Source organism: Anomaloglossus baeobatrachus, chromosome 3 (assembly GCF_048569485.1).
Source record: "Anomaloglossus baeobatrachus isolate aAnoBae1 chromosome 3, aAnoBae1.hap1, whole genome shotgun sequence".
NCBI lineage: Eukaryota > Metazoa > Chordata > Amphibia > Anura > Aromobatidae > Anomaloglossus > Anomaloglossus baeobatrachus.
The window spans coordinates 296,000,981-296,023,406 of NC_134355.1; the positions used below are offsets into that span (position 1 = coordinate 296,000,981).

Genomic DNA, 22,426 nt, shown 5'->3' on the forward strand with positions numbered 1-22,426 from the left:
TTTTTTGCAGGATTGGATGCACACGGAAGTGCTACCATATGCCATCCAATCCTACACAAAAGACATTGAAAAGATGGTCCTGTCTGTAGGTCCACAAAAGAACAGGAGCTGAATAGGACAAACATGTGAATGAGCCCTAAAGGAGTGGGTAATAAATGTTGTATTTCTTAAGAGATCAGATTATTGCCCACTTTTGTTTTTACCAATTTAACCGCTTCAAGACACTGTGAATTTTCATTGTTTTAGGGGGTTTTTTGTCAAAGAGCCATAACTTTATTTGTCAATCAACTTGGCCGTATGAGGGCTTGTTTTTTGCAGGATGAGTTGTAGTTTTGAAGTGCATTCATTTTATCATACATTTTACTGGTAAATGGGGGAAAATTCCATGTGGTGAAAGTGTACAAAATGCCAATGGAGTTAACAAAAGATAGTATTACTTCCTGGCCACTAATCAATTTGTTGTAAAGTTTGGCACTTCTCTCATAGTAAACAATTGTGTGCCATATACCGTATTTTTCGCTTTATAAGACGCAGCTGATTATAAGACGCAGCCCCAAATTTGGTGACGGAAAAGAGATTTTTTTTTTTTTGTGTTAAATGGGGTACGTCTTATAATGCCAGTGTCCATCTAACAAATCATATAGGGTATATGTCTCTTATAGCCCCCCCATCCTATAATTAGCCCCCTTAATCTGGATATGGCCCCCTTATATTGAATATAGCCCCCCTGTGATGCCACACGTCCCCCTGTGATGCCACACGTCCCCCTGTGATGCCACACGTCCCCCTGTGATGCCACACGTCCCCCTGTGATGCCACACGTCCCCCTGTGATGCCACACGTCCCCCTGTGATGCCACACGTGTCCTATAGCTGGCACAAGTGTCCTATAGCTGGCACACATCCAATACAGCTGCTACAGGTCTCCTATAGCTGGCACATAACCCATACAGCTGGCACAGGTCTCCTATAGCTGGCACACATCCAATACAGCTGGCACAGGTCTCCTAAAGCTGGCACACAACCCATACAGGTGGCACAGGTCTCCTATTGCTGGCACACATCCCATAGAGCTGGCACAGGTCTCCTATTGCTGGCACACGTCCAATACAGCTGGCACAGGTCTCCTATTGCTGGCACACGTCCCCCTGTGTTAGATATGGCCCCCATGCTGCTGCCCATAGTAAAATAAACACTTTTTTTACTTTATCTTCTCCAGTGCTGTCCTCTCTCATGTCTCCCTCCATGCGGTTGAGCTCCAGCACTTCCTGGTTCTCTGTGCTGAACATGTGATCGGCACAGCAGAGTGACATGATCTCTGCGGGCCTGATCACAGCATCAGCAGTGAGATCGGGGAGACACCAGGAGACACGCTGGAGGAGGTAAGTAAAGCTTTTTTATTTTAGGATGGGCAGCAGCATGGGGGCCATATCTAACATGGGGGGGTTGAACATGTGCGATCAAAGGGGGGCGCAGGCACATATAATAAGCGCCGCTCCCCGAGCCCATCGCCGCGGTGCAGTTTCAGCACCACGGTGATGGAGAGTAGCTGTGCATATTATATGAGCAAGAGCAGATCTCCGCTGCCTCCAGCAGCCTTCACAAGCCTCTACCGGCCTCCACCAGCCCCCCCCCCCAGCACCGCTCCAGAGTTGCCCCCACCTCCCCTGGACCCGTATATTTGGATTATAAGACGCACCCCCTACTTTCCCCCAAAGTTTGGGGGAACAAAACTGCGTCTTATAAAAGCGAAAAATACGGTAGTTTGAAAGGGTATCAATGGCACCAGAGTGCTGGGTAAAGAGCAGTGTTTCTAACAATCAGACAAAAGTTATGAAGCCTGCAGCTGATAACCAGTCACTGATTGCCTGCAGTGGTCACACAACATAGTCTGTCGGGAGAGCGGTGGGAGACACAGGGCTGAGAGCTAAGTGTATAAGGCAAGTGTAGATTTTTATTTTAATTAGCCAATACTCCACAGCATGTTAATTTATGCTGCAGAGAAGTGAGTGTTCTCAGCAGGGAGAATAGAGCTAAAGTCCATAGAGGCCCGGATGCTGATCGTGGGCACGGGCAGCTGTGGTCACCTGCAGAGATCACTCGCGACCCCGCAGGAGTAGACACGTTGCATCCAGGACGTAGCATGTCCAGATCATGTGCATCCACCCTACAAAGGCAAATGTGATTATTCAATAGGGTGACTGAAAGGAAGCAAAATGATTAAAGAAAGAAAATGTATAAACTTTATAAAATCAAGCTTTCTAGGCTAAAATAATGAATTGTGGGAAAACAGAATCAATGGAGCTGTTTGAAATGTCAGAACAGTTAAATGGTAATGTAGGCCAATACGCTCCATCATAGACAGGCTGATCTGTCTGCCCTGATGAGGGATAATTGGACAAGTAATGGAAATGTGATACAATTCTCATGTTTGTCTTCTACGTTTTGCACAAACTATCCTTCGGGTTTGTGACTGAGAGATGCATTTCTCGATTTAACCAGAAAGTCACCTGATACGAGAAAGCCGGGCAAAGCACTCATGCGAAATGAAATATAATTATATGGAAGAGGATTAATGTGGCTTTGTAGTTTGGCTATGTGAAATATTTTATGGTCAAGTTGTGCCTAGGTTTTTTGCGTTTCCATGGAAATAAGAACTAGTCTGTGTAATAGATAAGGTCTGAAGTGTGAATAATTTTCTCATTATACACACAAACAAATTCCCGCTCCATGAGCACAAGTGTCATTGACAGCAGTTTAATTTAAAGCTAGGCTTGTCCACTATATGGTGACAATGGGCTAATCCTAGGAATCAATGATCCCCCATCACACCGCACACAGTAAAAGAAAAAATAAACAAAAAAATGATTATACGAACCTTCCCTCCACTCTCCCGGTTTCCTCCTCCAATGATGGCAACTGACTTCAGCGTGTAAGTGGCGCAGCACATGATGTCACTGTCATGCGCGTACACTTAAATTGTCGTCAGCTACCAGCATATTCTCTACTCCACACACCTGGGATTATGGGCATGGCAAGCAGTGAATAATTGTTCTCATTAAAGGCGGCACACATGACCACACAGCCAGTGCAGGAAGCCAGTAACTGGGCAGTCACACGTACTACTATTAAAGAGAATGAATATTCACTGCTCCTGCCCAACTCTCAGCACTGGCTTCAGTGCAAAGAGATGGGCAGGATCATGGGTGTGGGAAGCAGTGAATATTCATATCCATAATTTGCGGCCGGCACAGTGCAGTTACTGTGGCCTAGGAGAGTGTTGGAGCAAGGAGTAATGTCTCTTCCACTCCGACACAACCTTCAACTGCTAGCACGATCGCGCCAGTGGTTCAAAGTGGTAGTACTACTGAGGCGATGGCGCACGTACTAACAGAGAGAGCTTTGCGTACCCTCTGTCACGAGTGCTATAGGTTCACAATAATTGCTTTAGGTTATTTCATCCTGCAATTCCAGTATTGCTGTATGTAATAAAAATGATAGTCTTGTGGTGCCCAGCCACAGGCTGGACATTACAGGAGAGCTCTTGAGACAGACACGGGTAGGAAGCAATGTGCGCCTGACCGAACATCCAGGCCGAATCACAGCCCCTAAAGGGAATTGGTCAGCAGGTTTTTGCTCTGTAAGCTGAAGCCAGCATGCTACAAAGATTAACAAAGAAAATTCATGGCTGCCTCTGTTGTCACAGTTCTATCTCTTCTTTATTTTCTGTATTTGTTTAAGCAGTAATTCTTGGATTACAAAATTACGCATGGCAGTCTGGTACGCCTCCTGCTCTGACACCTCACTGTCAATGTACAAATTCTGTTGAGAGCCTAGTGTGGGCCAGGAAGCTCATTCAGCTCTGCTACATGGCTAAATCTAAAAATTCTGATTGTGTCAAAAAGGCTGCACCCAGAAATCTAAGTGATACATCATTGGATTCAGGATCTCTTTGCCTACATTATGCTGCTGTCTGATAAGGTAGCAAAAACCTGTTGACAGATTCTCTTTAACCCCTTAACGACCGCCGATACGCCTTTAACGGCGACAAATTAGGGTACTTCTTCCGATCCGCCGCTTTTTAACGGCGGTCGGAAAAAAGGGTCTAGCGCCCCCCAGAGTCAGAAAATTTCCGGGGTCTCAGCTGCCGGGGGTAGCCGAGACCCTGGAGATCATGATTCTGGCCGTTTTTTCCGGTCTCCGCTCACCTGATGACCGGTATACACTGTATACCGATGATCAGGTTACAGTAAATGACCGCGCCGGTAAAAAATCATTTATCTCCCATCTGGCATGAACAAACATGTCAGATGGGAGATAAATCTCATCCCCCGGTCCTCTCCGGTCCCCCGGTGTCGCTAAAGTGTCCCCCCACCCCCCTCCCTCCCGAAAATCCAACATGACGCTGCACATACCGGCGCGCACAGCAGCGCGCCGGCCGCATTTCCCCCTTTCCTATGGTTTCTGTCGCATGTGCTATGACACATACGACAGAAACCTGCTCCCCAGGCCCTGCCAGGTCACCCCCTACTCCCACCTCGGTGTTCCCCGGTGTCCCCCGTACCTGTGGGAGCGCTGATCCCCCGCGGCCCCCTCCTCCTTCACAGTGCACGCCGGTCACACTGCAGAGCGCGGCTGTCAGCTTCCTGTGTCTGTGACTGAGACGCTGGCTGCTGCTGCTGCTTGCACAGAGTCTGTAGCTGTGACTCGGGGAGCGTGGGTGCAAATTGTTCTCAAATGGATGGTCTGCACTCCTAGAAAATGGGGGATACGTTCCCTGAACGTGCCCCCCATATTCTAGAAGGTCCAGAATCGCCGCGGGACTTTCACAATGGATTACAGCAGGGACTTGATTTTTTTTTTCTTTTCAATAAATTGGCCAAAGAGGGAATGTTTTTGGGGAGTGTTTTTTCAAATAAATTTTTTTTTTGTTGTCAATTTTTTTTTATTATTACTGTCAATTAGTTATGTCTGGTATCAAATAGACGCTGTGACATCACTAATTGCTGGGCTTGATGCCAGGTGACATTACACATCTGGTATCAACCCCATTTATTACCCCGTTAGCCACCGCACCAGGGCGCGGGATGAGTTGGGGCGAAGCGCCAGGATTGGCGCATCTGATGGATGCGCCACTTCTGGGGCGGCTGCGGCCTGCTATTTTTAGGCTGGGAAGAGTCCAATAACCATGGCTCTTCCCACCCTGAGAATACCAGACCCCAGCTGTCAGCTTCACCTTGACTGGTGATCTAATTTGGGGGGACCCTACGTTTTGTTTTTTTTTTTTAATTATTTATTTATAAATAATTAAAAAAAAAAAAACAGCTTGGGGAGCCCTCCAAATTGATCACCAGCCAAGGTGAAGCTGTCAGCTGTGGTTTGCAGGCTACAGCTGTCTGCTTTACCCTAGCTGGCTATCAAAAATAGGGGGGACCCCACGTCATTTATTTTAATTATTTTTTTTTCTTTTTGGGCTAAATACAAGGCTAGGCACCCTTTAGTGCCACATGAAAGGCACTAAAGGGCGCCAGCTTAGAATATGCAGGGGGGTGGGACGTTATATATGTTTGACATCTATCCATTCATCCATTGTAGCATTTTAGGCTATGTGCCCACAATCAGGGTTTGCAGCATTTTGAGCGCAGAGTGTTTTCCCTGCATCCATAACAATGCGTTGTGCAGTAGAAGCGCAGTGGAAGGATTTTTAGAAATCCCGTGCCCACTGTGCTTCTTTTCTCCGCAGCATAAACCGACCTGTGGTGCAGCTTCCCGAGCCTCAGCATGTCAATTTATGCTGCGGAGATGAGTGTGCTCTGCAGGTAGCATAGAACTAAAGTCCACAGCAGCCTGAACCCAAATCGTGGGCATGGGCAGCTGCGTTCTCCCGTGGACAAAACTCACATCTCTGCAGGAGGCTGACACTGTGTACTGGACGCCGTGTCGCTGGATCATGGCCACATAGCCTAAAAGTGAGAAATTTGTTGCTACAGCAACATTTTTGTGAAGTACCTGTGGATTCAAAATGCTTAGTATACTCCTGAATAAAATCATTGAGGGGTCCAGTTTCCAAAATGGAGTCACTTGTGGGGGGTTTCTAATGTATAGGTACCCAAGAGGCCCTGCTAATGTGACATGGTGCGCGCAATTTATTTCAACTTTTCCAAAATTCAAATGGTGCTCCTTCCATTCCAAGCCCTCCCATTTATCTAAACAGAGGTTTTTGGCCACATATGGGGTATCCCTGCGCTCACAAGAAATTGGATAACAACCTGTGGGGTCCACGTTTTGTTGTTGCCTCTTGAAAAAGTGAGAAATGTGATGCTAAAGAAACATTTTTGTGAAAAAAATGAAAATTATCAATATGGCAACCTAAGCTTATCAAATTCTGTGAAGTATTCGTGGATTCAAAATGCTCAATATACACCTAGATAAAAGCCTTGAGGTGTCTTGATTCCAGAATGGGGTCACTTGTGGGGAGCCTCCACTGTTTAGGCACTTTAGGGGCTTTCCAAATGCGACATAGCGTCCACTAATTATTCCAGCCAAATGTTCAGTCAAATTGCACTCCTTCCCTTCCAAGACCTGCCGTGTGCCCAAACAGTTGATTTCCACCACATATAAGATATCACCAAACTCAGGAGAAATTGCAGAATACATTTCATGGTGATTTTTTTTCCTGTTGCCCTTGTGAAAAAAAAGCTACCTGGTTGAAGTAACAATTTTGTGGTAAAATTTTATTTATTTATTTTCATGGCTCAACGTTATAAACTTCTGTGAAGCACCTGGGGGTTCAGGGTACTCACCAAACATCTAGATAAATTCCTTGAGAGGCCTAGTTTCCAATATGGGGTCACTTGTGGTGGTTTTTTGCTGTTTACGTACCTTAGGGGTCCTCCAAATGCAACATGGTGCCCGCAATCTTTTTCAGCCAAATTTCCTTTCCAAAATTCAAATATTGCTCCTTTCGTTCCAAGCCCTCCCATTTGTCCAAACAAAGGTTTCAGACCACATGTGAGGTATCACCGCGCTCATAAAAAAGTGAGTAACAAACATTTGGGTCAAATTTTTGGAATTACCTCTTGAAAAAGTGAGAGAATTGATGCTAAAGCAACATTTTTGAGAAAAAAATTACAATTTTCAATATGACAAAGTAACGTTATCAAAATCTGTGAAGTACCTGTGGGTCCAAAATGCTCAGTATACCCCTCGATAGAAGCCTTAAGGGGTCTAGTTTCCAAAATGGGGTCACTTGAGGGGGGTTCCTGCTGTTTAGGTACCTTAGGGGATCTGTAAAAGCAACATGGTGCCCGCAATCTGTTTCAGCCAACTTTGCTTTCCAAAATTCAAATATTGCTCCTTTCATTCCGAGCTCTCCCATTTACCCAAACAAAGGTTTCTGACCACATGTGGGGTATCGGCGCGCTCATAAGAAAGTGGGTAACAAAGTGTGAGGTCCAATTTTTGGTGTTACCTCTTGAAAAAGTAAGAAAATTAGTGCTAAAGTAACATTTTTAGGTAAAATGTTAATTTTTATTTTTTTTCATTCCACATTACTTTAGTTCCTGTGAAGCACCTGAAGGGTTAATAAACTTCTTGAATGTGGTTTTGAGTACCTTGAGGGGTGCAGGTTTTAGAATGGTGTCACTTTTGGGTATTTTCTGTCACCCAGGCCTCTCAAAGTCACATCAAATGGGATGTGGTCCCTAAAAAAATGGTTTTGTAAATTTTGTTGAAAAAATGGGAAATTGCTGATGAACTTTGAACCCTTCTAACTTCCTAACCCCAAAAAATTTTGTTTCAAAAATTGCACTGATCTAAAGTAGACAAGTGGGAAATGTTATTTATTAACTATTTTGTATGACATAACTCTCCGGTTTATGGGCATAAAAATTAAAAGTTTGAAACTTGCAAAAGTTTTAATTTTTTTGTCAAATTTCAGATTTTTTCACAAATAAAATAAAAAAATATCATCCTAAATTTACCTCTAACATGAAGCCCAATATGTCACGAAAAAACAATCTCAGAATCACCGGGATCCATTGAAGCGTTCCAGAGTTATAACCTTATAAAGTGACACTGGTCAAAATTGCAAAAAATGGCCTGGGCATTAAGTACAAAACTGGCTTCATCCTTAAGGGGTTAAATACCACTTTGTCATTGCCCTGTCTGTGGTGGAGACGGGTTATCTCCTTAGTAGCAGAATATATCCATCATAGAGGACAAAGAGGTTAATTAGAAACTTGCTTTCCTGTCATTTAAAAATAAAAACTGTGCCAGGGTTCATAAACAGTTGGCTGAAGTAAGATATGCGGAATTCGTTCAGTTAAGGAGGCATAAATTTCTTTTCCAATGCATGGCACTTCTGTGCCGTACGTTTTGGTCATTTGAACTGGCCGCACAAGCTAAAAGTCCTTATCACTTTTCGAAAAGTAGGCAAAGCTCACGTAAAATCTCAACAATTTACAACATTTTTGCACAACTAACGTTTTGTGTCATTTGAAGCAGTTTTACTTCACAAAACTGCTTGGTGAAACAGGCGATCTAACGCTTTAATTTTATGCTTTCCTTTCTCAGAGTATGAATTCACAATGGGCGCCATATTCACTGTATACATAAATTAACACCATTTGTACTTTGCACAGGAGTATGAGCATCAATCCAGCGCTGAAGCGAAGTTTGTGAAAGAACTGGACCAGTGTGAAATGATCCTCCAGGCTCTTGAGTATGAAGAGCTAGAAAAGAGACCAGGAAGACTTCAAGATTTCTATGATTCCACTGCAGGTACTGATAGCCAATGGTGTAAAGTTTTGACAGTTCTGTAAAATTAAGGTTTCTATTGAGCAGTTTTTGTTTTTACTGTTAGTTCACTTAACCCTTTCACAACATATGAGGTATATTTATGTCATGTGTCGAGTGCAAATCTTTCCCTGCACGTGATTTAATCAGCTGTCATGTGCCTCTAACAATCGCGGGTGAATTGGAAGTCAGCTGTTCACAAGTTAAATCCCACTGTCAATTTCTGCTAACAGGATTTAACGGCGGGGAGAGCGCCATTCCCCGCTTCCATTGGCGCACCCTTGACGTGATCGTTAGGTGTCGATGTGTTGTCATGACAGCCAGGTGTCAGCTGATGATCCCTTTCTGTCATTACGATCCTCTTGAAAACGTTGACTGCAAGCGGATTTTCATACATCGTGATTTGTGCTCTGTACAGCATAAGCGATCAGATGATCACAACTTCAAGTCCCCTAATGGGTCTAGTAAAAACATTAAAAAGGGTAAAAAAATAAAAAAAAGTTTTTAAAAATATGGGCAAAAAAAAAACTACCAAAAAAAAACTACAAGTTCATCTCACCCCTCTTTTCCTCCATTGAATATAAATCAAAACAAATAGACATATTTGGTGTTCAGAAATGTCTGATCTATCAAAATCTAAAATAAATTAATACTACTGGTAAAACTGCAATCAAAAGAAAATTAAAAGTGCCAAAATTATGGACTTTTGGCCACCGCAACTTTGCAATAAAATACATTAGGAGGTGATCTAAACATTGTATCTGCCCAAAAATGGCAAAAGATAAGCCCTATATCCTGAAAAAATAAAAACGTTACTATTCTTGGAAAATGGCGCCAGAAGCAAAATTTTTTGTTTTTGTTTTTTTTTATTTTTTTTTTTATTATACAAACGTTTGAATTTGTTTCACCAATTTAAAAAACAAAAAAACTAAATGTTTGGTGTCTAAGAGCTCATATTCCTCTGGAGAGTTATATTCTCTTGTCAGTTTTACCATACAGTAAACATTGTAAGTAAAAACCCTAAAAAAAAAACAGTTGTGAAATTGCAGCTTTGTTTTTGCCATTTCACCGCACTTGAAATTGTTTTCCCATACACTATATGTTCAAATGAATGGTGTTATTCAAATGTATAACTTTATAACTTGTCCCACAAGAAACAAGCCCTAATACAGCTATATTGACAGAAACATAAAAAAAGTTATGGCTCTTGGAAGAAGGGGATGAAAAGAATAAGGTTATGTGCCCACTGGGAAAGTGTCCTGCGGATATATCCGCAGGAGCTCCCAGAACATCGTAGCACAACTTTTTCTGTTTACATGCTGCAGTTTTATTGCAGAATGTACTGCGGATATGCTGCGGATATGATGTGGATGTATTGCGGAATGTCCTGCGGATATGCTGAGGGCATTCTGCATTGAGGATACAGTACCATGGCTTCGGCACTGCATCCTTAATGCAGAACAAGTGCTGAAGTGATCGGGGCGTTCATACTTACCTCCGTCACGCAGCACTTCACTTTCTGTCCGTGTCTGTCGGCACTTTGCAGGAGAAGGTGGGCGGGCCTGAACTAGCTCTGGCTGTCACATGACTGCAGCTCGTGCAGGCCACGCCCTTTCCTGCTGTTCGCTCGTGGCTCCACTGCGCTCCTCTGCACCGGAGGAAGTGACTTCAGTATCTTCAATCAAGGCAGGTAAGTATGGGATCCTGCGGAGAAATGCGCAGGAATAATTCACATGCTGCAGATTTTTTTGCAGGGAAATCCACATTATTTCCGCTGTGCAAAAAAACACAGCATGGGCACAGCACTCCCAAAATGCCATAAAAATGGCTGGGGACTCGCTGTACTGGGGATTTTTGAAAAATCCGCGGAATTTCCACGAAAAAATCGCAGCAAATTCCTCAAAGGGGCATGAAGGGGTGAAACAGCAACAGACTAAAAAACTTTAATTGAATTACATACTGTGCCTTGTAAAAATATTCACTCCCCTTGGCATTTTTTTGTTTTGTTGCCACACATTTTTTGAGCATCTGCATCAGTTCATGTAAAGAACATGCCTATAATTGTGACTATTTGGTTTTCATTTTATTGTGAAGCAAACAACAAATAGGACAAAATAACTGAAATTTTCTGTGTGCATAACTATTCACCACCCTAAAGTTAGTACTTTGTAGAGCTTCTTTTTACAGCAATTACAGCTGCAATTCACTTTGGAGTAGTCTCCATAAGCTTTCCACATCTTGCTACTGGGACTTTATGCCCATTCCTCAATGCAAAACTGCTCCAGCTCCTTCAGGTTAGATGGTTTCCTCTGCTGAACAGCAATCTTCAAGTCTGACCACAAATTCTCAATTATATTAAAGTCTGGGCATTGACTAGGCCACTCCAATACATTTACTCACTAAACCAATCGAGTGTTGCTTTTAGCAGTATGCTTTGTGTCATTGTCTTGTTGGAAGGTGAACCTCTGTCCCAGTCTCTCTCAAATTACTGACAGACTGAAACAGGTTTTGCTCAAGAAAACCCTGTATTTTGCTCCATCCATCTTTCCCTTGATTCAGACCATTTTTACTGTCCCTGCTGCCGAAAAACATCCCCACAGCATGATGTCGCCACCACATCATTTCATTGTAAGGATGGTGTTCTTTGGGTGAAGAGCTTTGTTGGTTTGGTGCTGGACATAACATTTACCTTGGTAGTCTAAAAGTAAAATTTTGGTCTCATCTGACCACACCACCTTTCTCCATACATTTGGGGAGCCTTCCAAGTGTCTTTTGGCAAAAATCAAAATAAGCATTCCAATTTTTGGCTGTAACTAGAGGTTTTTCTGACCACTCTTTCATAAAGACCAGCTCTATGGAGTGTACGGCTTATTGTGGTCATATGGACAGATCCTCCAGTCTCTGCTTGGGAAATCTTCAGCAGCTTCTTCAGAGTTTCCTTTTGGTCTCTGTGGTACCTTTCTGATTAATGCCCTCCTTGCCCTGGCTGAGAGTTTTGGTGGGCTGGCAGGTTTGTTGTGGTATCATGTTCTTCCCATTTGGTCATGGATTTGATGGTGCTCTGCGGTATAATCAGAGATTGGGATATTTTTTTAGAACCCAACTCTGACTTGAACTTCTCAATAACTTTGTCTCTGACTTGTTTTGAGATCTCCTTGGTCTTCATGGTGTTTCATCAATGATGCCTTTTGCTCAATGCTGTTGCAGCCTCTATGGCAGGGTTCCCCAACTCCAGTCCTCGAGGGCCGCCAACAGTGCATGTTTTCAGGATTTCCTTATGGGTGTTGGAATCATCAACTGTGCAGGTGATTAAATTATCACATGTGCAATACTAAGGAAATCCTGAAAACATGCACTGTTGGCGGCCCTTGAGGACTGGAATTGGGGACCCATGCTCTATGGCCTTTCATGAAGGTAATTGCTTGCTCAAGAAATTTTTAGGGGCATCATAGCAAAAGGGTGAGTACATATGCACATGATATTTTTTATTTACTTTATCCCATAAATTTAATTAACTATATTTTCTCACTTCACTTCTCCAACTTAGATTTAAGTTCTGATGCATCACACACAAATCAGATAAAAAAAATGTATCAGAAAGGATTGTGAGGAAAAGGATTGCCGTACAAGAAGACTTCAAAGTTCAATAAAACATGAAATTATTTATTTCTGCGTATTTTGGAGCTCAAGCTCTTTCAGGATTAAAATCCCAGATTACATCAGTCCATCAGGGGTGGCACACAGGAGGGATATAGATATAGGACTCACAATCAGAAGAAAATTCAAATAAGAAGCACATTACCTGCACACTTTTTTTATTTTTTGAATTTTCACTTGTCACTTCATATTTTATCATATTTTGAAGTCTTGGATGGCAACACAGTGTTTAACCCCTTTTTTTCTTACAATCTTTCCTAATCATCTTCCACGGGGACTGTAGCAGTAGCAGTATAAAACCATTCTTTACATTCACTAATAGTAGTTGTGACTGTCACAACTACTCCAGGTGAGCAACTCTTGCTAAATTGCTACCCGACCGCCACCTAGGTAAGACCCTATCTGGTCCTTTTTATCTTTCCAGCTCCCACATCTAAAGAAATATGGAAACACAGGTTGTTAGTAACAAAATAAGTAAAAAGCCAAGGAGGTTGAATACTTTCGCAAGGCACTGTACACCATGTTCCAAATTATTATGCAAATGATATTTTTCTCTGATTTTCCTAAATGGTCGGTGCAAATAACAGTCAGTGTAATAAAAGTCATCACCCGTTAGAGTATACATTGAATTTTATTGAAGAAACCTCCCAATGATAACAGTATAATCTTCAAACCTCAAAATGCACTCTTCCAAATTATTAGGCATAGTAGAGTTTCTAAACATTTTATATTTTTTAAAGAACTGAAAATGCTCATTTATGGAATTTGCAGCATTAGGAGGAACACTATTCTCCTTAAGGAGACTTTGCAAGCCAGTCTGGCTGCCAGGTAAGGGGACTTATAGCTGCAATGCCCCTCTGGGAAATATTCAAATTGTCTCTCCAGTAAAGGAGACAAACTCTAGCACAGCGCCACCTATTGGAAGTAGCGATCCTAAAAGTCACAAGTGGATTTTCAACAATCCTTTGCAATATGACTCAGGATATATAAGCCAGATCAGAATCCCAATTTGCAGACACGGTGTTTCGGGGTGCTTGCCCCTCGTCAGTGCAAAGTATGGGGGTGTCTGATCTGGCTCATGAGAAAGCTATGTGGGGACCACGGGGGAACACTATTCTCCTTAAGGAGACTTTGCAAGCCAGTCTGGCTGCCAGGTAAGGGGACTTATAGCTGCAATGCCCCTCTGGGAAATATTCAAATTGTCTCTCCAGTAAAGGAGACAAACTCTAGCACAGCGCCACCTATTGGAAGTAGCGATCCTAAAAGTCACAAGTGGATTTTCAACAATCCTTTGCAATATGACTCAGGATATATAAGCCAGATCAGAATCCCAATTTGCAGACACGGTGTTTCGGGGTGCTTGCCCCTCGTCAGTGCAAAGTATGGGGGTGTCTGATCTGGCTCATGAGAAAGCTATGTGGGGACCACGGGGGAACACTATTCTCCTTAAGGAGACTTTGCAAGCCAGTCTGGCTGCCAGGTAAGGGGACTTATAGCTGCAATGCCCCTCTGGGAAATATTCAAATTGTCTCTCCAGTAAAGGAGACAAACTCTAGCACAGCGCCACCTATTGGAAGTAGCGATCCTAAAAGTCACAAGTGGATTTTCAACAATCCTTTGCAATATGACTCAGGATATATAAGCCAGATCAGAATCCCAATTTGCAGACACGGTGTTTCGGGGTGCTTGCCCCTCGTCAGTGCAAAGTATGGGGGTGTCTGATCTGGCTCATGAGAAAGCTATGTGGGGACCACGGGGGAACACTATTCTCCTTAAGGAGACTTTGCAAGCCAGTCTGGCTGCCAGGTAAGGGGACTTATAGCTGCAATGCCCCTCTGGGAAATATTCAAATTGTCTCTCCAGTAAAGGAGACAAACTCTAGCACAGCGCCACCTATTGGAAGTAGCGATCCTAAAAGTCACAAGTGGATTTTCAACAATCCTTTGCAATATGACTCAGGATATATAAGCCAGATCAGAATCCCAATTTGCAGACACGGTGTTTCGGGGTGCTTGCCCCTCGTCAGTGCAAAGTATGGGGGTGTCTGATCTGGCTCATGAGAAAGCTATGTGGGGACCACGGGGGAACACTATTCTCCTTAAGGAGACTTTGCAAGCCAGTCTGGCTGCCAGGTAAGGGGACTTATAGCTGCAATGCCCCTCTGGGAAATATTCAAATTGTCTCTCCAGTAAAGGAGACAAACTCTAGCACAGCGCCACCTATTGGAAGTAGCGATCCTAAAAGTCACAAGTGGATTTTCAACAATCCTTTGCAATATGACTCAGGATATATAAGCCAGATCAGAATCCCAATTTGCAGACACGGTGTTTCGGGGTGCTTGCCCCTCGTCAGTGCAAAGTATGGGGGTGTCTGATCTGGCTCATGAGAAAGCTATGTGGGGACCACGGGGGAACACTATTCTCCTTAAGGAGACTTTGCAAGCCAGTCTGGCTGCCAGGTAAGGGGACTTATAGCTGCAATGCCCCTCTGGGAAATATTCAAATTGTCTCTCCAGTAAAGGAGACAAACTCTAGCACAGCGCCACCTATTGGAAGTAGCGATCCTAAAAGTCACAAGTGGATTTTCAACAATCCTTTGCAATATGACTCAGGATATATAAGCCAGATCAGAATCCCAATTTGCAGACACGGTGTTTCGGGGTGCTTGCCCCTCGTCAGTGCAAAGTATGGGGGTGTCTGATCTGGCTCATGAGAAAGCTATGTGGGGACCACGGGGGAACACTATTCTCCTTAAGGAGACTTTGCAAGCCAGTCTGGCTGCCAGGTAAGGGGACTTATAGCTGCAATGCCCCTCTGGGAAATATTCAAATTGTCTCTCCAGTAAAGGAGACAAACTCTAGCACAGCGCCACCTATTGGAAGTAGCGATCCTAAAAGTCACAAGTGGATTTTCAACAATCCTTTGCAATATGACTCAGGATATATAAGCCAGATCAGAATCCCAATTTGCAGACACGGTGTTTCGGGGTGCTTGCCCCTCGTCAGTGCAAAGTATGGGGGTGTCTGATCTGGCTCATGAGAAAGCTATGTGGGGACCACGGGGGAACACTATTCTCCTTAAGGAGACTTTCTCATGAGCCAGATCAGACACCCCCATACTTTGCACTGACGAGGGGCAAGCACCCCGAAACACCGTGTCTGCAAATTGGGATTCTGATCTTGCTTATATATCCTGAGTCATATTGCAAAGGATTGTTGAAAATCCACTTGTGACTTTTAGGATCGCTACTTCCAATAGGTGGCGCTGTGCTAGAGTTTGTCTCCTTTACTGGAGAGACAATTTGAATATTTCCCAGAGGGACATTGCAGCTATAAGTCCCCTTACCTGGCAGCCAGACTGGCTTGCAAAGTCTCCTTAAGGAGAATAGTGTTCCCCCGTGGTCCCCACATAGCTTTCTCATGAGCCAGATCAGACACCCCCATACTTTGCACTGACGAGGGGCAAGCACCCCGAAACACCGTGTCTGCAAATTGGGATTCTGATCTGGCTTATATATCCTGAGTCATATTGCAAAGGATTGTTGAAAATCCACTTGTGACTTTTAGGATCGCTACTTCCAATAGGTGGCGCTGTGCTAGAGTTTGTCTCCTTTACTGGAGAGACAATTTGAATATTTCCCAGAGGGGCATTGCAGCTATAAGTCCCCTTACCTGGCAGCCAGACTGGCTTGCAAAGTCTCCTTAAGGAGAATAGTGTTCCCCCGTGGTCCCCACATAGCTTTCTCATGAGCCAGATCAGACACCCCCATACTTTGCACTGACGAGGGGCAAGCACCCCGAAACACCGTGTCTGCAAATTGGGATTCTGATCTGGCTTATATATCCTGAGTCATATTGCAAAGGATTGTTGAAAATCCACTTGTGACTTTTAGGATCGCTACTTCCAATAGGTGGCGCTGTGCTAGAGTTTGTCTCCTTTACTGGAGAGACAATTTCAGCATTAGGAGGTCATATTTACTGAAATAAAAAGCGATTTAAATCCAAAACATCCTAAGAGGCCAAGTTACATGATAACATACCTTCTTTGATATCACTTTCACAATTCTTGCATCCATTGAACTTGTGAGTTTTTGGAGAGTTTCTGCTTGAATTTCTTTGCATGATGTCAGAATAGCCTCCCAGAGCTGCTGTTATGATGTGAACTGCCTCCCACCCTCATAGATCTCTTGCTTGATGATATTCCAGAGGTTCTCTGTAGGGTTGAGGTCAGGGGAAGATGGTGGCCACACCATGAGTTTATCTCCTTTTATGCCCATAGCAGCCAATGACATACAGGTATTCTTTGCAGCATGAGATGGTGCATTGTCATGCATGAAGATGATTTTGCTTCTGAAGGCACGTTTCTGCTTTTTGTACCATGGAAGAAAGTTGTCAGTCAGAAACTCTATATACTTAGCAGAGGTCATTTTCACACCTTCAGGAACCCTAAAGGGGCCTACCAGATGTCTCCCCATGATTCCGGCCCAAAACATGACTCCTCCACCTCCTTCTGACATCACAGCCTTGTTGGGACACGGTGGCCATCCACCAGCCATCCACTACTCCATCCATCTGGACCATCCAGCTTTGCTCGACGCTCATCAGTAAACAAGACTGTTTGAAAATTAGTCTTCATGTATGTCTGGGCCCACTGCAACCATTTCTGCTTGAGAGCACTGGTTAGGGGTGGCCGAATAGCAGGTTTATGCACCACAGCAAGCCTTTGAAGGGATCCTACACCGTGAGGTTCGAGGGACTCCTGAGGCACCAGCAACTTCAAATATCTGTTTGCTGGTTTGTAATGGCTTTTTAGCAGCTGCTCTCTTAATCCGATGAACTTGCCTGACAGAAACCTTCCTCATTCTGCCTTTATCAGCACGAACACGTATGTGCTCCGAATCGGTCACAAATCTCTTCACAGTACGATGATCACGCTTAAGTTTTCGTGAAATATCTAATGTTTTCATCCCTTGTCCAAGGCATTGCACTATTTGATGCTTTTTGGCAGCAGAGAGATCCTTTTTCCTTTCCATGTTACTTGAAAACTGTGACCTGCTTAATATTGTAGAAGATCCAGTTTTCCATTTATTGGGCTCACCTGGCAAACTAATTATCACAGGTATCTGAGGTTGATATCAGTAAACCAAAGAACCCCGATACACATCAATGAGTTTCATTGGAAAAAAAAAATTAATCGCTATAACACTTAAATCCAATTTGCATAATAATTTGGAACATGGTGTAAGGGTGTGTGCCCACGATCAGTGTTTGGTGCATTTGGACACAGCAAGCTTCAGCTGCGTCCAAAACGCAGCGTTGTACAGTACAAACATAGTGGGTGTTATTTCTAGAAATCCTGTGCCCACTGTGCTTGTTTTTCCCCAGCAAAAACTAACCTGCGGTGCGTGTTTCCAGACCACAGCATGTCAATCGTTTGCTGCAAAATCACATGCATCCTCCGTAGGGAGAACACAGGCGAGAGATTGCAGCGCACTGAACCCTGATCATGGGTAGCTGCGGTCTCCTGCATTCTCCTGTGGAGTAGACGCTCGGCCCCGCAGGTCAGGACTCTTTGCGTTCAGGACACAGTGAGTCCTGATCATGGGCACATACCCTCACACAACAATCATTCTTCTTGGGGTCTAAGGGCATTTGTACCTGGAATGCACCTAAAAAAGTGTCACATATAATGAACATGGTGCACAGAAATTTCAAAGGAATATTACTGCCCAGATGTTCCTATTTATTACACTTCTGTTAATGGCTTCAGGTTTGGAAACCCTGTAATAGTGAAACCACTTCAGTAAAAACGTTTTGATGGAGTGTTTTCACCTGTGAAAACTTGCAGGCAGTGTTTGCATCTAAAAGACACTCTGTGAACCTAATAGTTATTTATCAAGTCACTGTTTGAAGGAAATGCTAGCTTCTTGCTATACCTTATTTATACCATATGGAATGATGTGCAAAGAAATGCTTAAAATAAAATGGCGTGGAGTTGTTGCACCTGCTTTTTTCGATGGTGATATTTACTCACTGTTTTAGACAGACCCCCTGCAATCAATGCACTCTGTAATTAGAAAAGATGTTATGATGGGCCAACATCTTTAAAGGAAATCTGTCACCAGATTTTAGCTACCTCTAATGATGAGCGAGCATTACCATGGTCGGTACTCATTAAGAGCAATTGTATGCTCGGATGGGTGCAACTCAAGCACCAGAGTATATTGAAGGACTCGAGAATATTTCCAGAAGATTTCCTGAAAAATGCTCAAGTACACTATTGACTTCCATTATATTCAGTATTTGAGCCGCATCCACCCAAGCATCCAACTGCTCGTTACGAGTACCGAGCACCCGAGCATGGTCATGCTCACTAGCTACCTCATCTGAGAGAGTAACATAATGTTGGAAAAGAGATCCTGATTCCAACAATGTATTACTTGGTTTACTGAATCCAGCACTTGTGACAGAGTTTTTAGGTGTAGCAGTGCTCAGAAAGCCAACCCCACCCACACCACAGCTTTATGTGTACATTATATGTTGACAGTCTCCTGCTTATCAGTTTTGAGGGCATGGTCGGACCAAGTCTCACAGGAGCTTTTCTTTGAGCAGTGATAATTTCCTCCTAAGAAAATACTTATTGTAAGCAAACAGCACACATCCTAATAAGTGACACATCCCTGAAATCAGTTTCTCAGCCCATACTAATGCTGTCTTCAGATTGCATAAGGGTCATTCCATGTCAAGTGAACCAATGATTTTTACCCCTATATTTTAATTCTATTGAGATTTTGTTATTTGGTAATAGTGTGTCAGTGAATGCAAAATGTGAAGAAAAAAAATTCTAGATTTTTTTTAATGATTTTCAAAGTTTGGAAAAAGTGCGAATTTCGGTATTGCCTGCCTTTTACATTTCTCCTTATAACTCACGCTACAAAAAAGATAGAGAAGCCAAATAAACACCATTCTACTCAGAACTGTACAGGCTTTCACCAGATATGTCACAAGAGTATCTTTGTTAATATTTTACCCGTGAAAACGCAAAATTTTAAAACAAATTTCCAAAAAAAAAAATGTTTAATTTAAAAATGTCAAAAAATGCACATGTGCTTGCTATGTTCCTGGCCACATCTGTACCAAAATTCAAGTTGGGATCGCAATGGGATCATATTTAAAAATATGGAAGTAAGACTAGAGGTTCAGAGCTTTCATGTGGACGCCATGCCTGGACATTGTCACTTTTGAACAAACCATTCTCTACACAGGCATCAAGGGAGTTGGTGTGCTACAATATTGGTGTGTTTAAAGTTTGAGTAAATTTATATTAATAGTTTAAAGGGAACCAAACATCAGGATTTTCATATACAAGCTAAAGCCAGTGCTATACTGGCACTATCATGCTGATTATTTACATACCATTACTGGTCAACTTAGTTGTGTGGGTTTTCAAATCCATGAAAGTGAAGTTTATAAAATCAGCAGCCTCTTGCTTGGCATTTGCAACTGAGCAGATAATCTCTGGGTGGGTATTCATATGGATTCCCGCCCCCCTGCCTGTTGTTCCTCCCTCTCTCTGTTCTCTATGGTAAGTATTCTACAAACTATTCACTGTGCTCAAGGACCTGTGGTGAGGTCATACACATGTGAACAGAAGGGGCGAGGCCTCAGCCAATAAAGTTGGACACCAGGTCACATGGGTATGATCTCATACAGGTCCTTGAGCACAGTGAATAGTTTGTATAATACTTACCATAGAGAACAGAGAGAGGGAGGAACAACAGGCAGGGGGGGCGGGAATCCATATGAATACGCACCCAGAGATTATCTGCTCAGTTGCAAATGCCAATCAAGTAGCTGATGGTTTTGTAAACTTCACTCTTATGGATTTGAAAACCCATACATCTAAGCTGACCACTAATGGTATGTAGATAATCAGCATGATCGTGCCAATATAGCACTGGCTTTAGCTTATATACAAAAATCCTGATGATTAATTCCCTTAAATTCTTTTCTTATTAAGAGCTAATGCACACACAGCACTATTCTGAATGATCACTGCTCAGAAAAACACCCCCCATTTATTTCAATGGGGTAAACACATGCAGTGTTTTTTGAAACCCTCACAGAGTGAGTAAATCACTGCTTGCACAACTGTTAAATGCTGCATTTTTTGCAGTGATCTATCACTATTTATATGAAAAAAAAGCTGCCATTGTTTTCACTATGATTAAAAAAACTAATGCAGATATAGTGAAAATTGGGTAGAAAAATGCTGCCAAAACCGCAGCGTTTATCGGCAGACAGAAAACCTGTGTGCGCGCTAGCTCTAATACTCACTTTATAGTAACAGTTATACCTCAATTGTACTGTAAATCTTTATTTTTATTACCATCTTCCTTAATATTATCTGTATTTTTCTCACACCGCAATGGCTGCTACTTCTCAAGGAACAACATTTTATAATATATGCTGTTGTAATCCTTTTGAAAAAACTGGACACCACAAGAAAAAAAATCTTAGGCCTGTACAAGATTGGATGTTTTTCATGTTTTTCCATCAAGCAATGCAGGCATGAAAATTTGTGAGACTTGTAGAAACCAACTTGCAAAAGAGAAAAATACTCTGCAGGCAGAAAATTACGAAGAACCTGTTACTTCCAACACAGGACTTTATAAATCCTGATTTAACAATAGAGTATTTGAATAAATCTCTATCTAACATCGAAGAATCGCCCATTGCAAAAAAAACAAACATTACCCAGGATATTGCCAACAAAAATTAGAAAAAGTTACAAAAAACAAAGATCCTTAATCTGGCAGGTGAAACAGTAGGTGAAGGAAAAAATGACACTGATTCAGAGATCATTCTGCAGCTTAAATCTAAATTTTAAATCCACCCATAGCAGAAGTGAACAGTTCATGGTACTGGATACACTACCGAAGAGTTGGATCCCTGCACAAATATAAGCAAGAACAAAGTAACACACATGCAATTTTTCACAATTTTAAAACATACTTTTTTCACAATTGCTCATCAAAATTTTGAATTTAATTTCTCCAAAACAAAATATAAAGAAACAGTCTTGTGACATATCAAGTGAAAGCCGGTACCGTTCTGAGAAAAATGATGCCTCTCCCACCTCTTTACCTTACTTCTAGCCCGAGATATGATAAAAAATGTAAAGCCATACCAGGCCAAAATTCGCACTTTTTTAAAACTTTAAAAGCCTGTAAAAAATTAACTGATAAAGAAAAAAATTCAAAACTTTTAATTTGTAATTAACTAAAGTTTTAGTTCATAAAAAAATAAATAAAAAAAATTCTAAAGACGTCAGGTAAAAAAAATTGATATTTGGATCACTTGACATGGAATGACCAATAACAAACTTCTGCTGACAGATTCCCTTTAAGTATTCTGATTAAATGCCACCTTTCCACCCATATAAAGGCACTCTCATATTTCATCCAACTCTGCAATCATCTTTGTTCACAATATATTTCATTTTATCCTAAGGTACACTAAATCAAGTGTTTTCTTTTATGTTCTAGGAAAATTTAAACATCCAGAAATTGTTCAGCTGGTTTCTGCAATTTATGAAGAAAGAGAATCTAAAATAGCTTCACAGGGCAGTAACTCTCAACTGTAAAAGTTTATTTTGTCCAAAAATAAAATTATTTATCATTGTTTTATATATATATATATATATGCGTCTGTATTTTGTTTTGGAAAAGTTTCAATTTGGAGTGTGAAGAACTGGTGTTGTATATGATTTCATTGCAATAGAGAAATATTACAAATTCAATTTTGCCATCTTTAGTATCCTATAGTTTGTAACCATTTCACTGAAGCCTTGTGAACTGTTCTCATTTACCACTTTAGGCTGCTTTCACACATCAGGTTTTTGCTGTGCGGCACAATCCGGCGCTTTGCAGAAAAACGCATCCGTTTTTGTTTTTTTTGCCACCGGGTGCGGTTT

The 22,426-nt window shown here is 42.3% G+C and overlaps 1 protein-coding gene across 1 annotated transcript in view; it reads left to right on the top strand.

Moving 5' to 3' along the window:
* Positions 1 to 22,149, top strand: part of HDDC2 (HD domain containing 2) — a 61,138-nt gene extending 38,989 nt beyond the window's left edge. The window contains exons 5-6 of the mRNA XM_075338282.1: positions 8,642 to 8,780; positions 21,999 to 22,149. Of these exons, the coding sequence (XP_075194397.1) occupies positions 8,642 to 8,780; positions 21,999 to 22,096 (237 nt within the window). The 3' untranslated portion in view covers positions 22,097 to 22,149. The remainder of the gene's footprint in view (positions 1 to 8,641; positions 8,781 to 21,998) is intronic.
* The last annotated feature ends 277 nt before the right edge of the window (positions 22,150 to 22,426 follow it).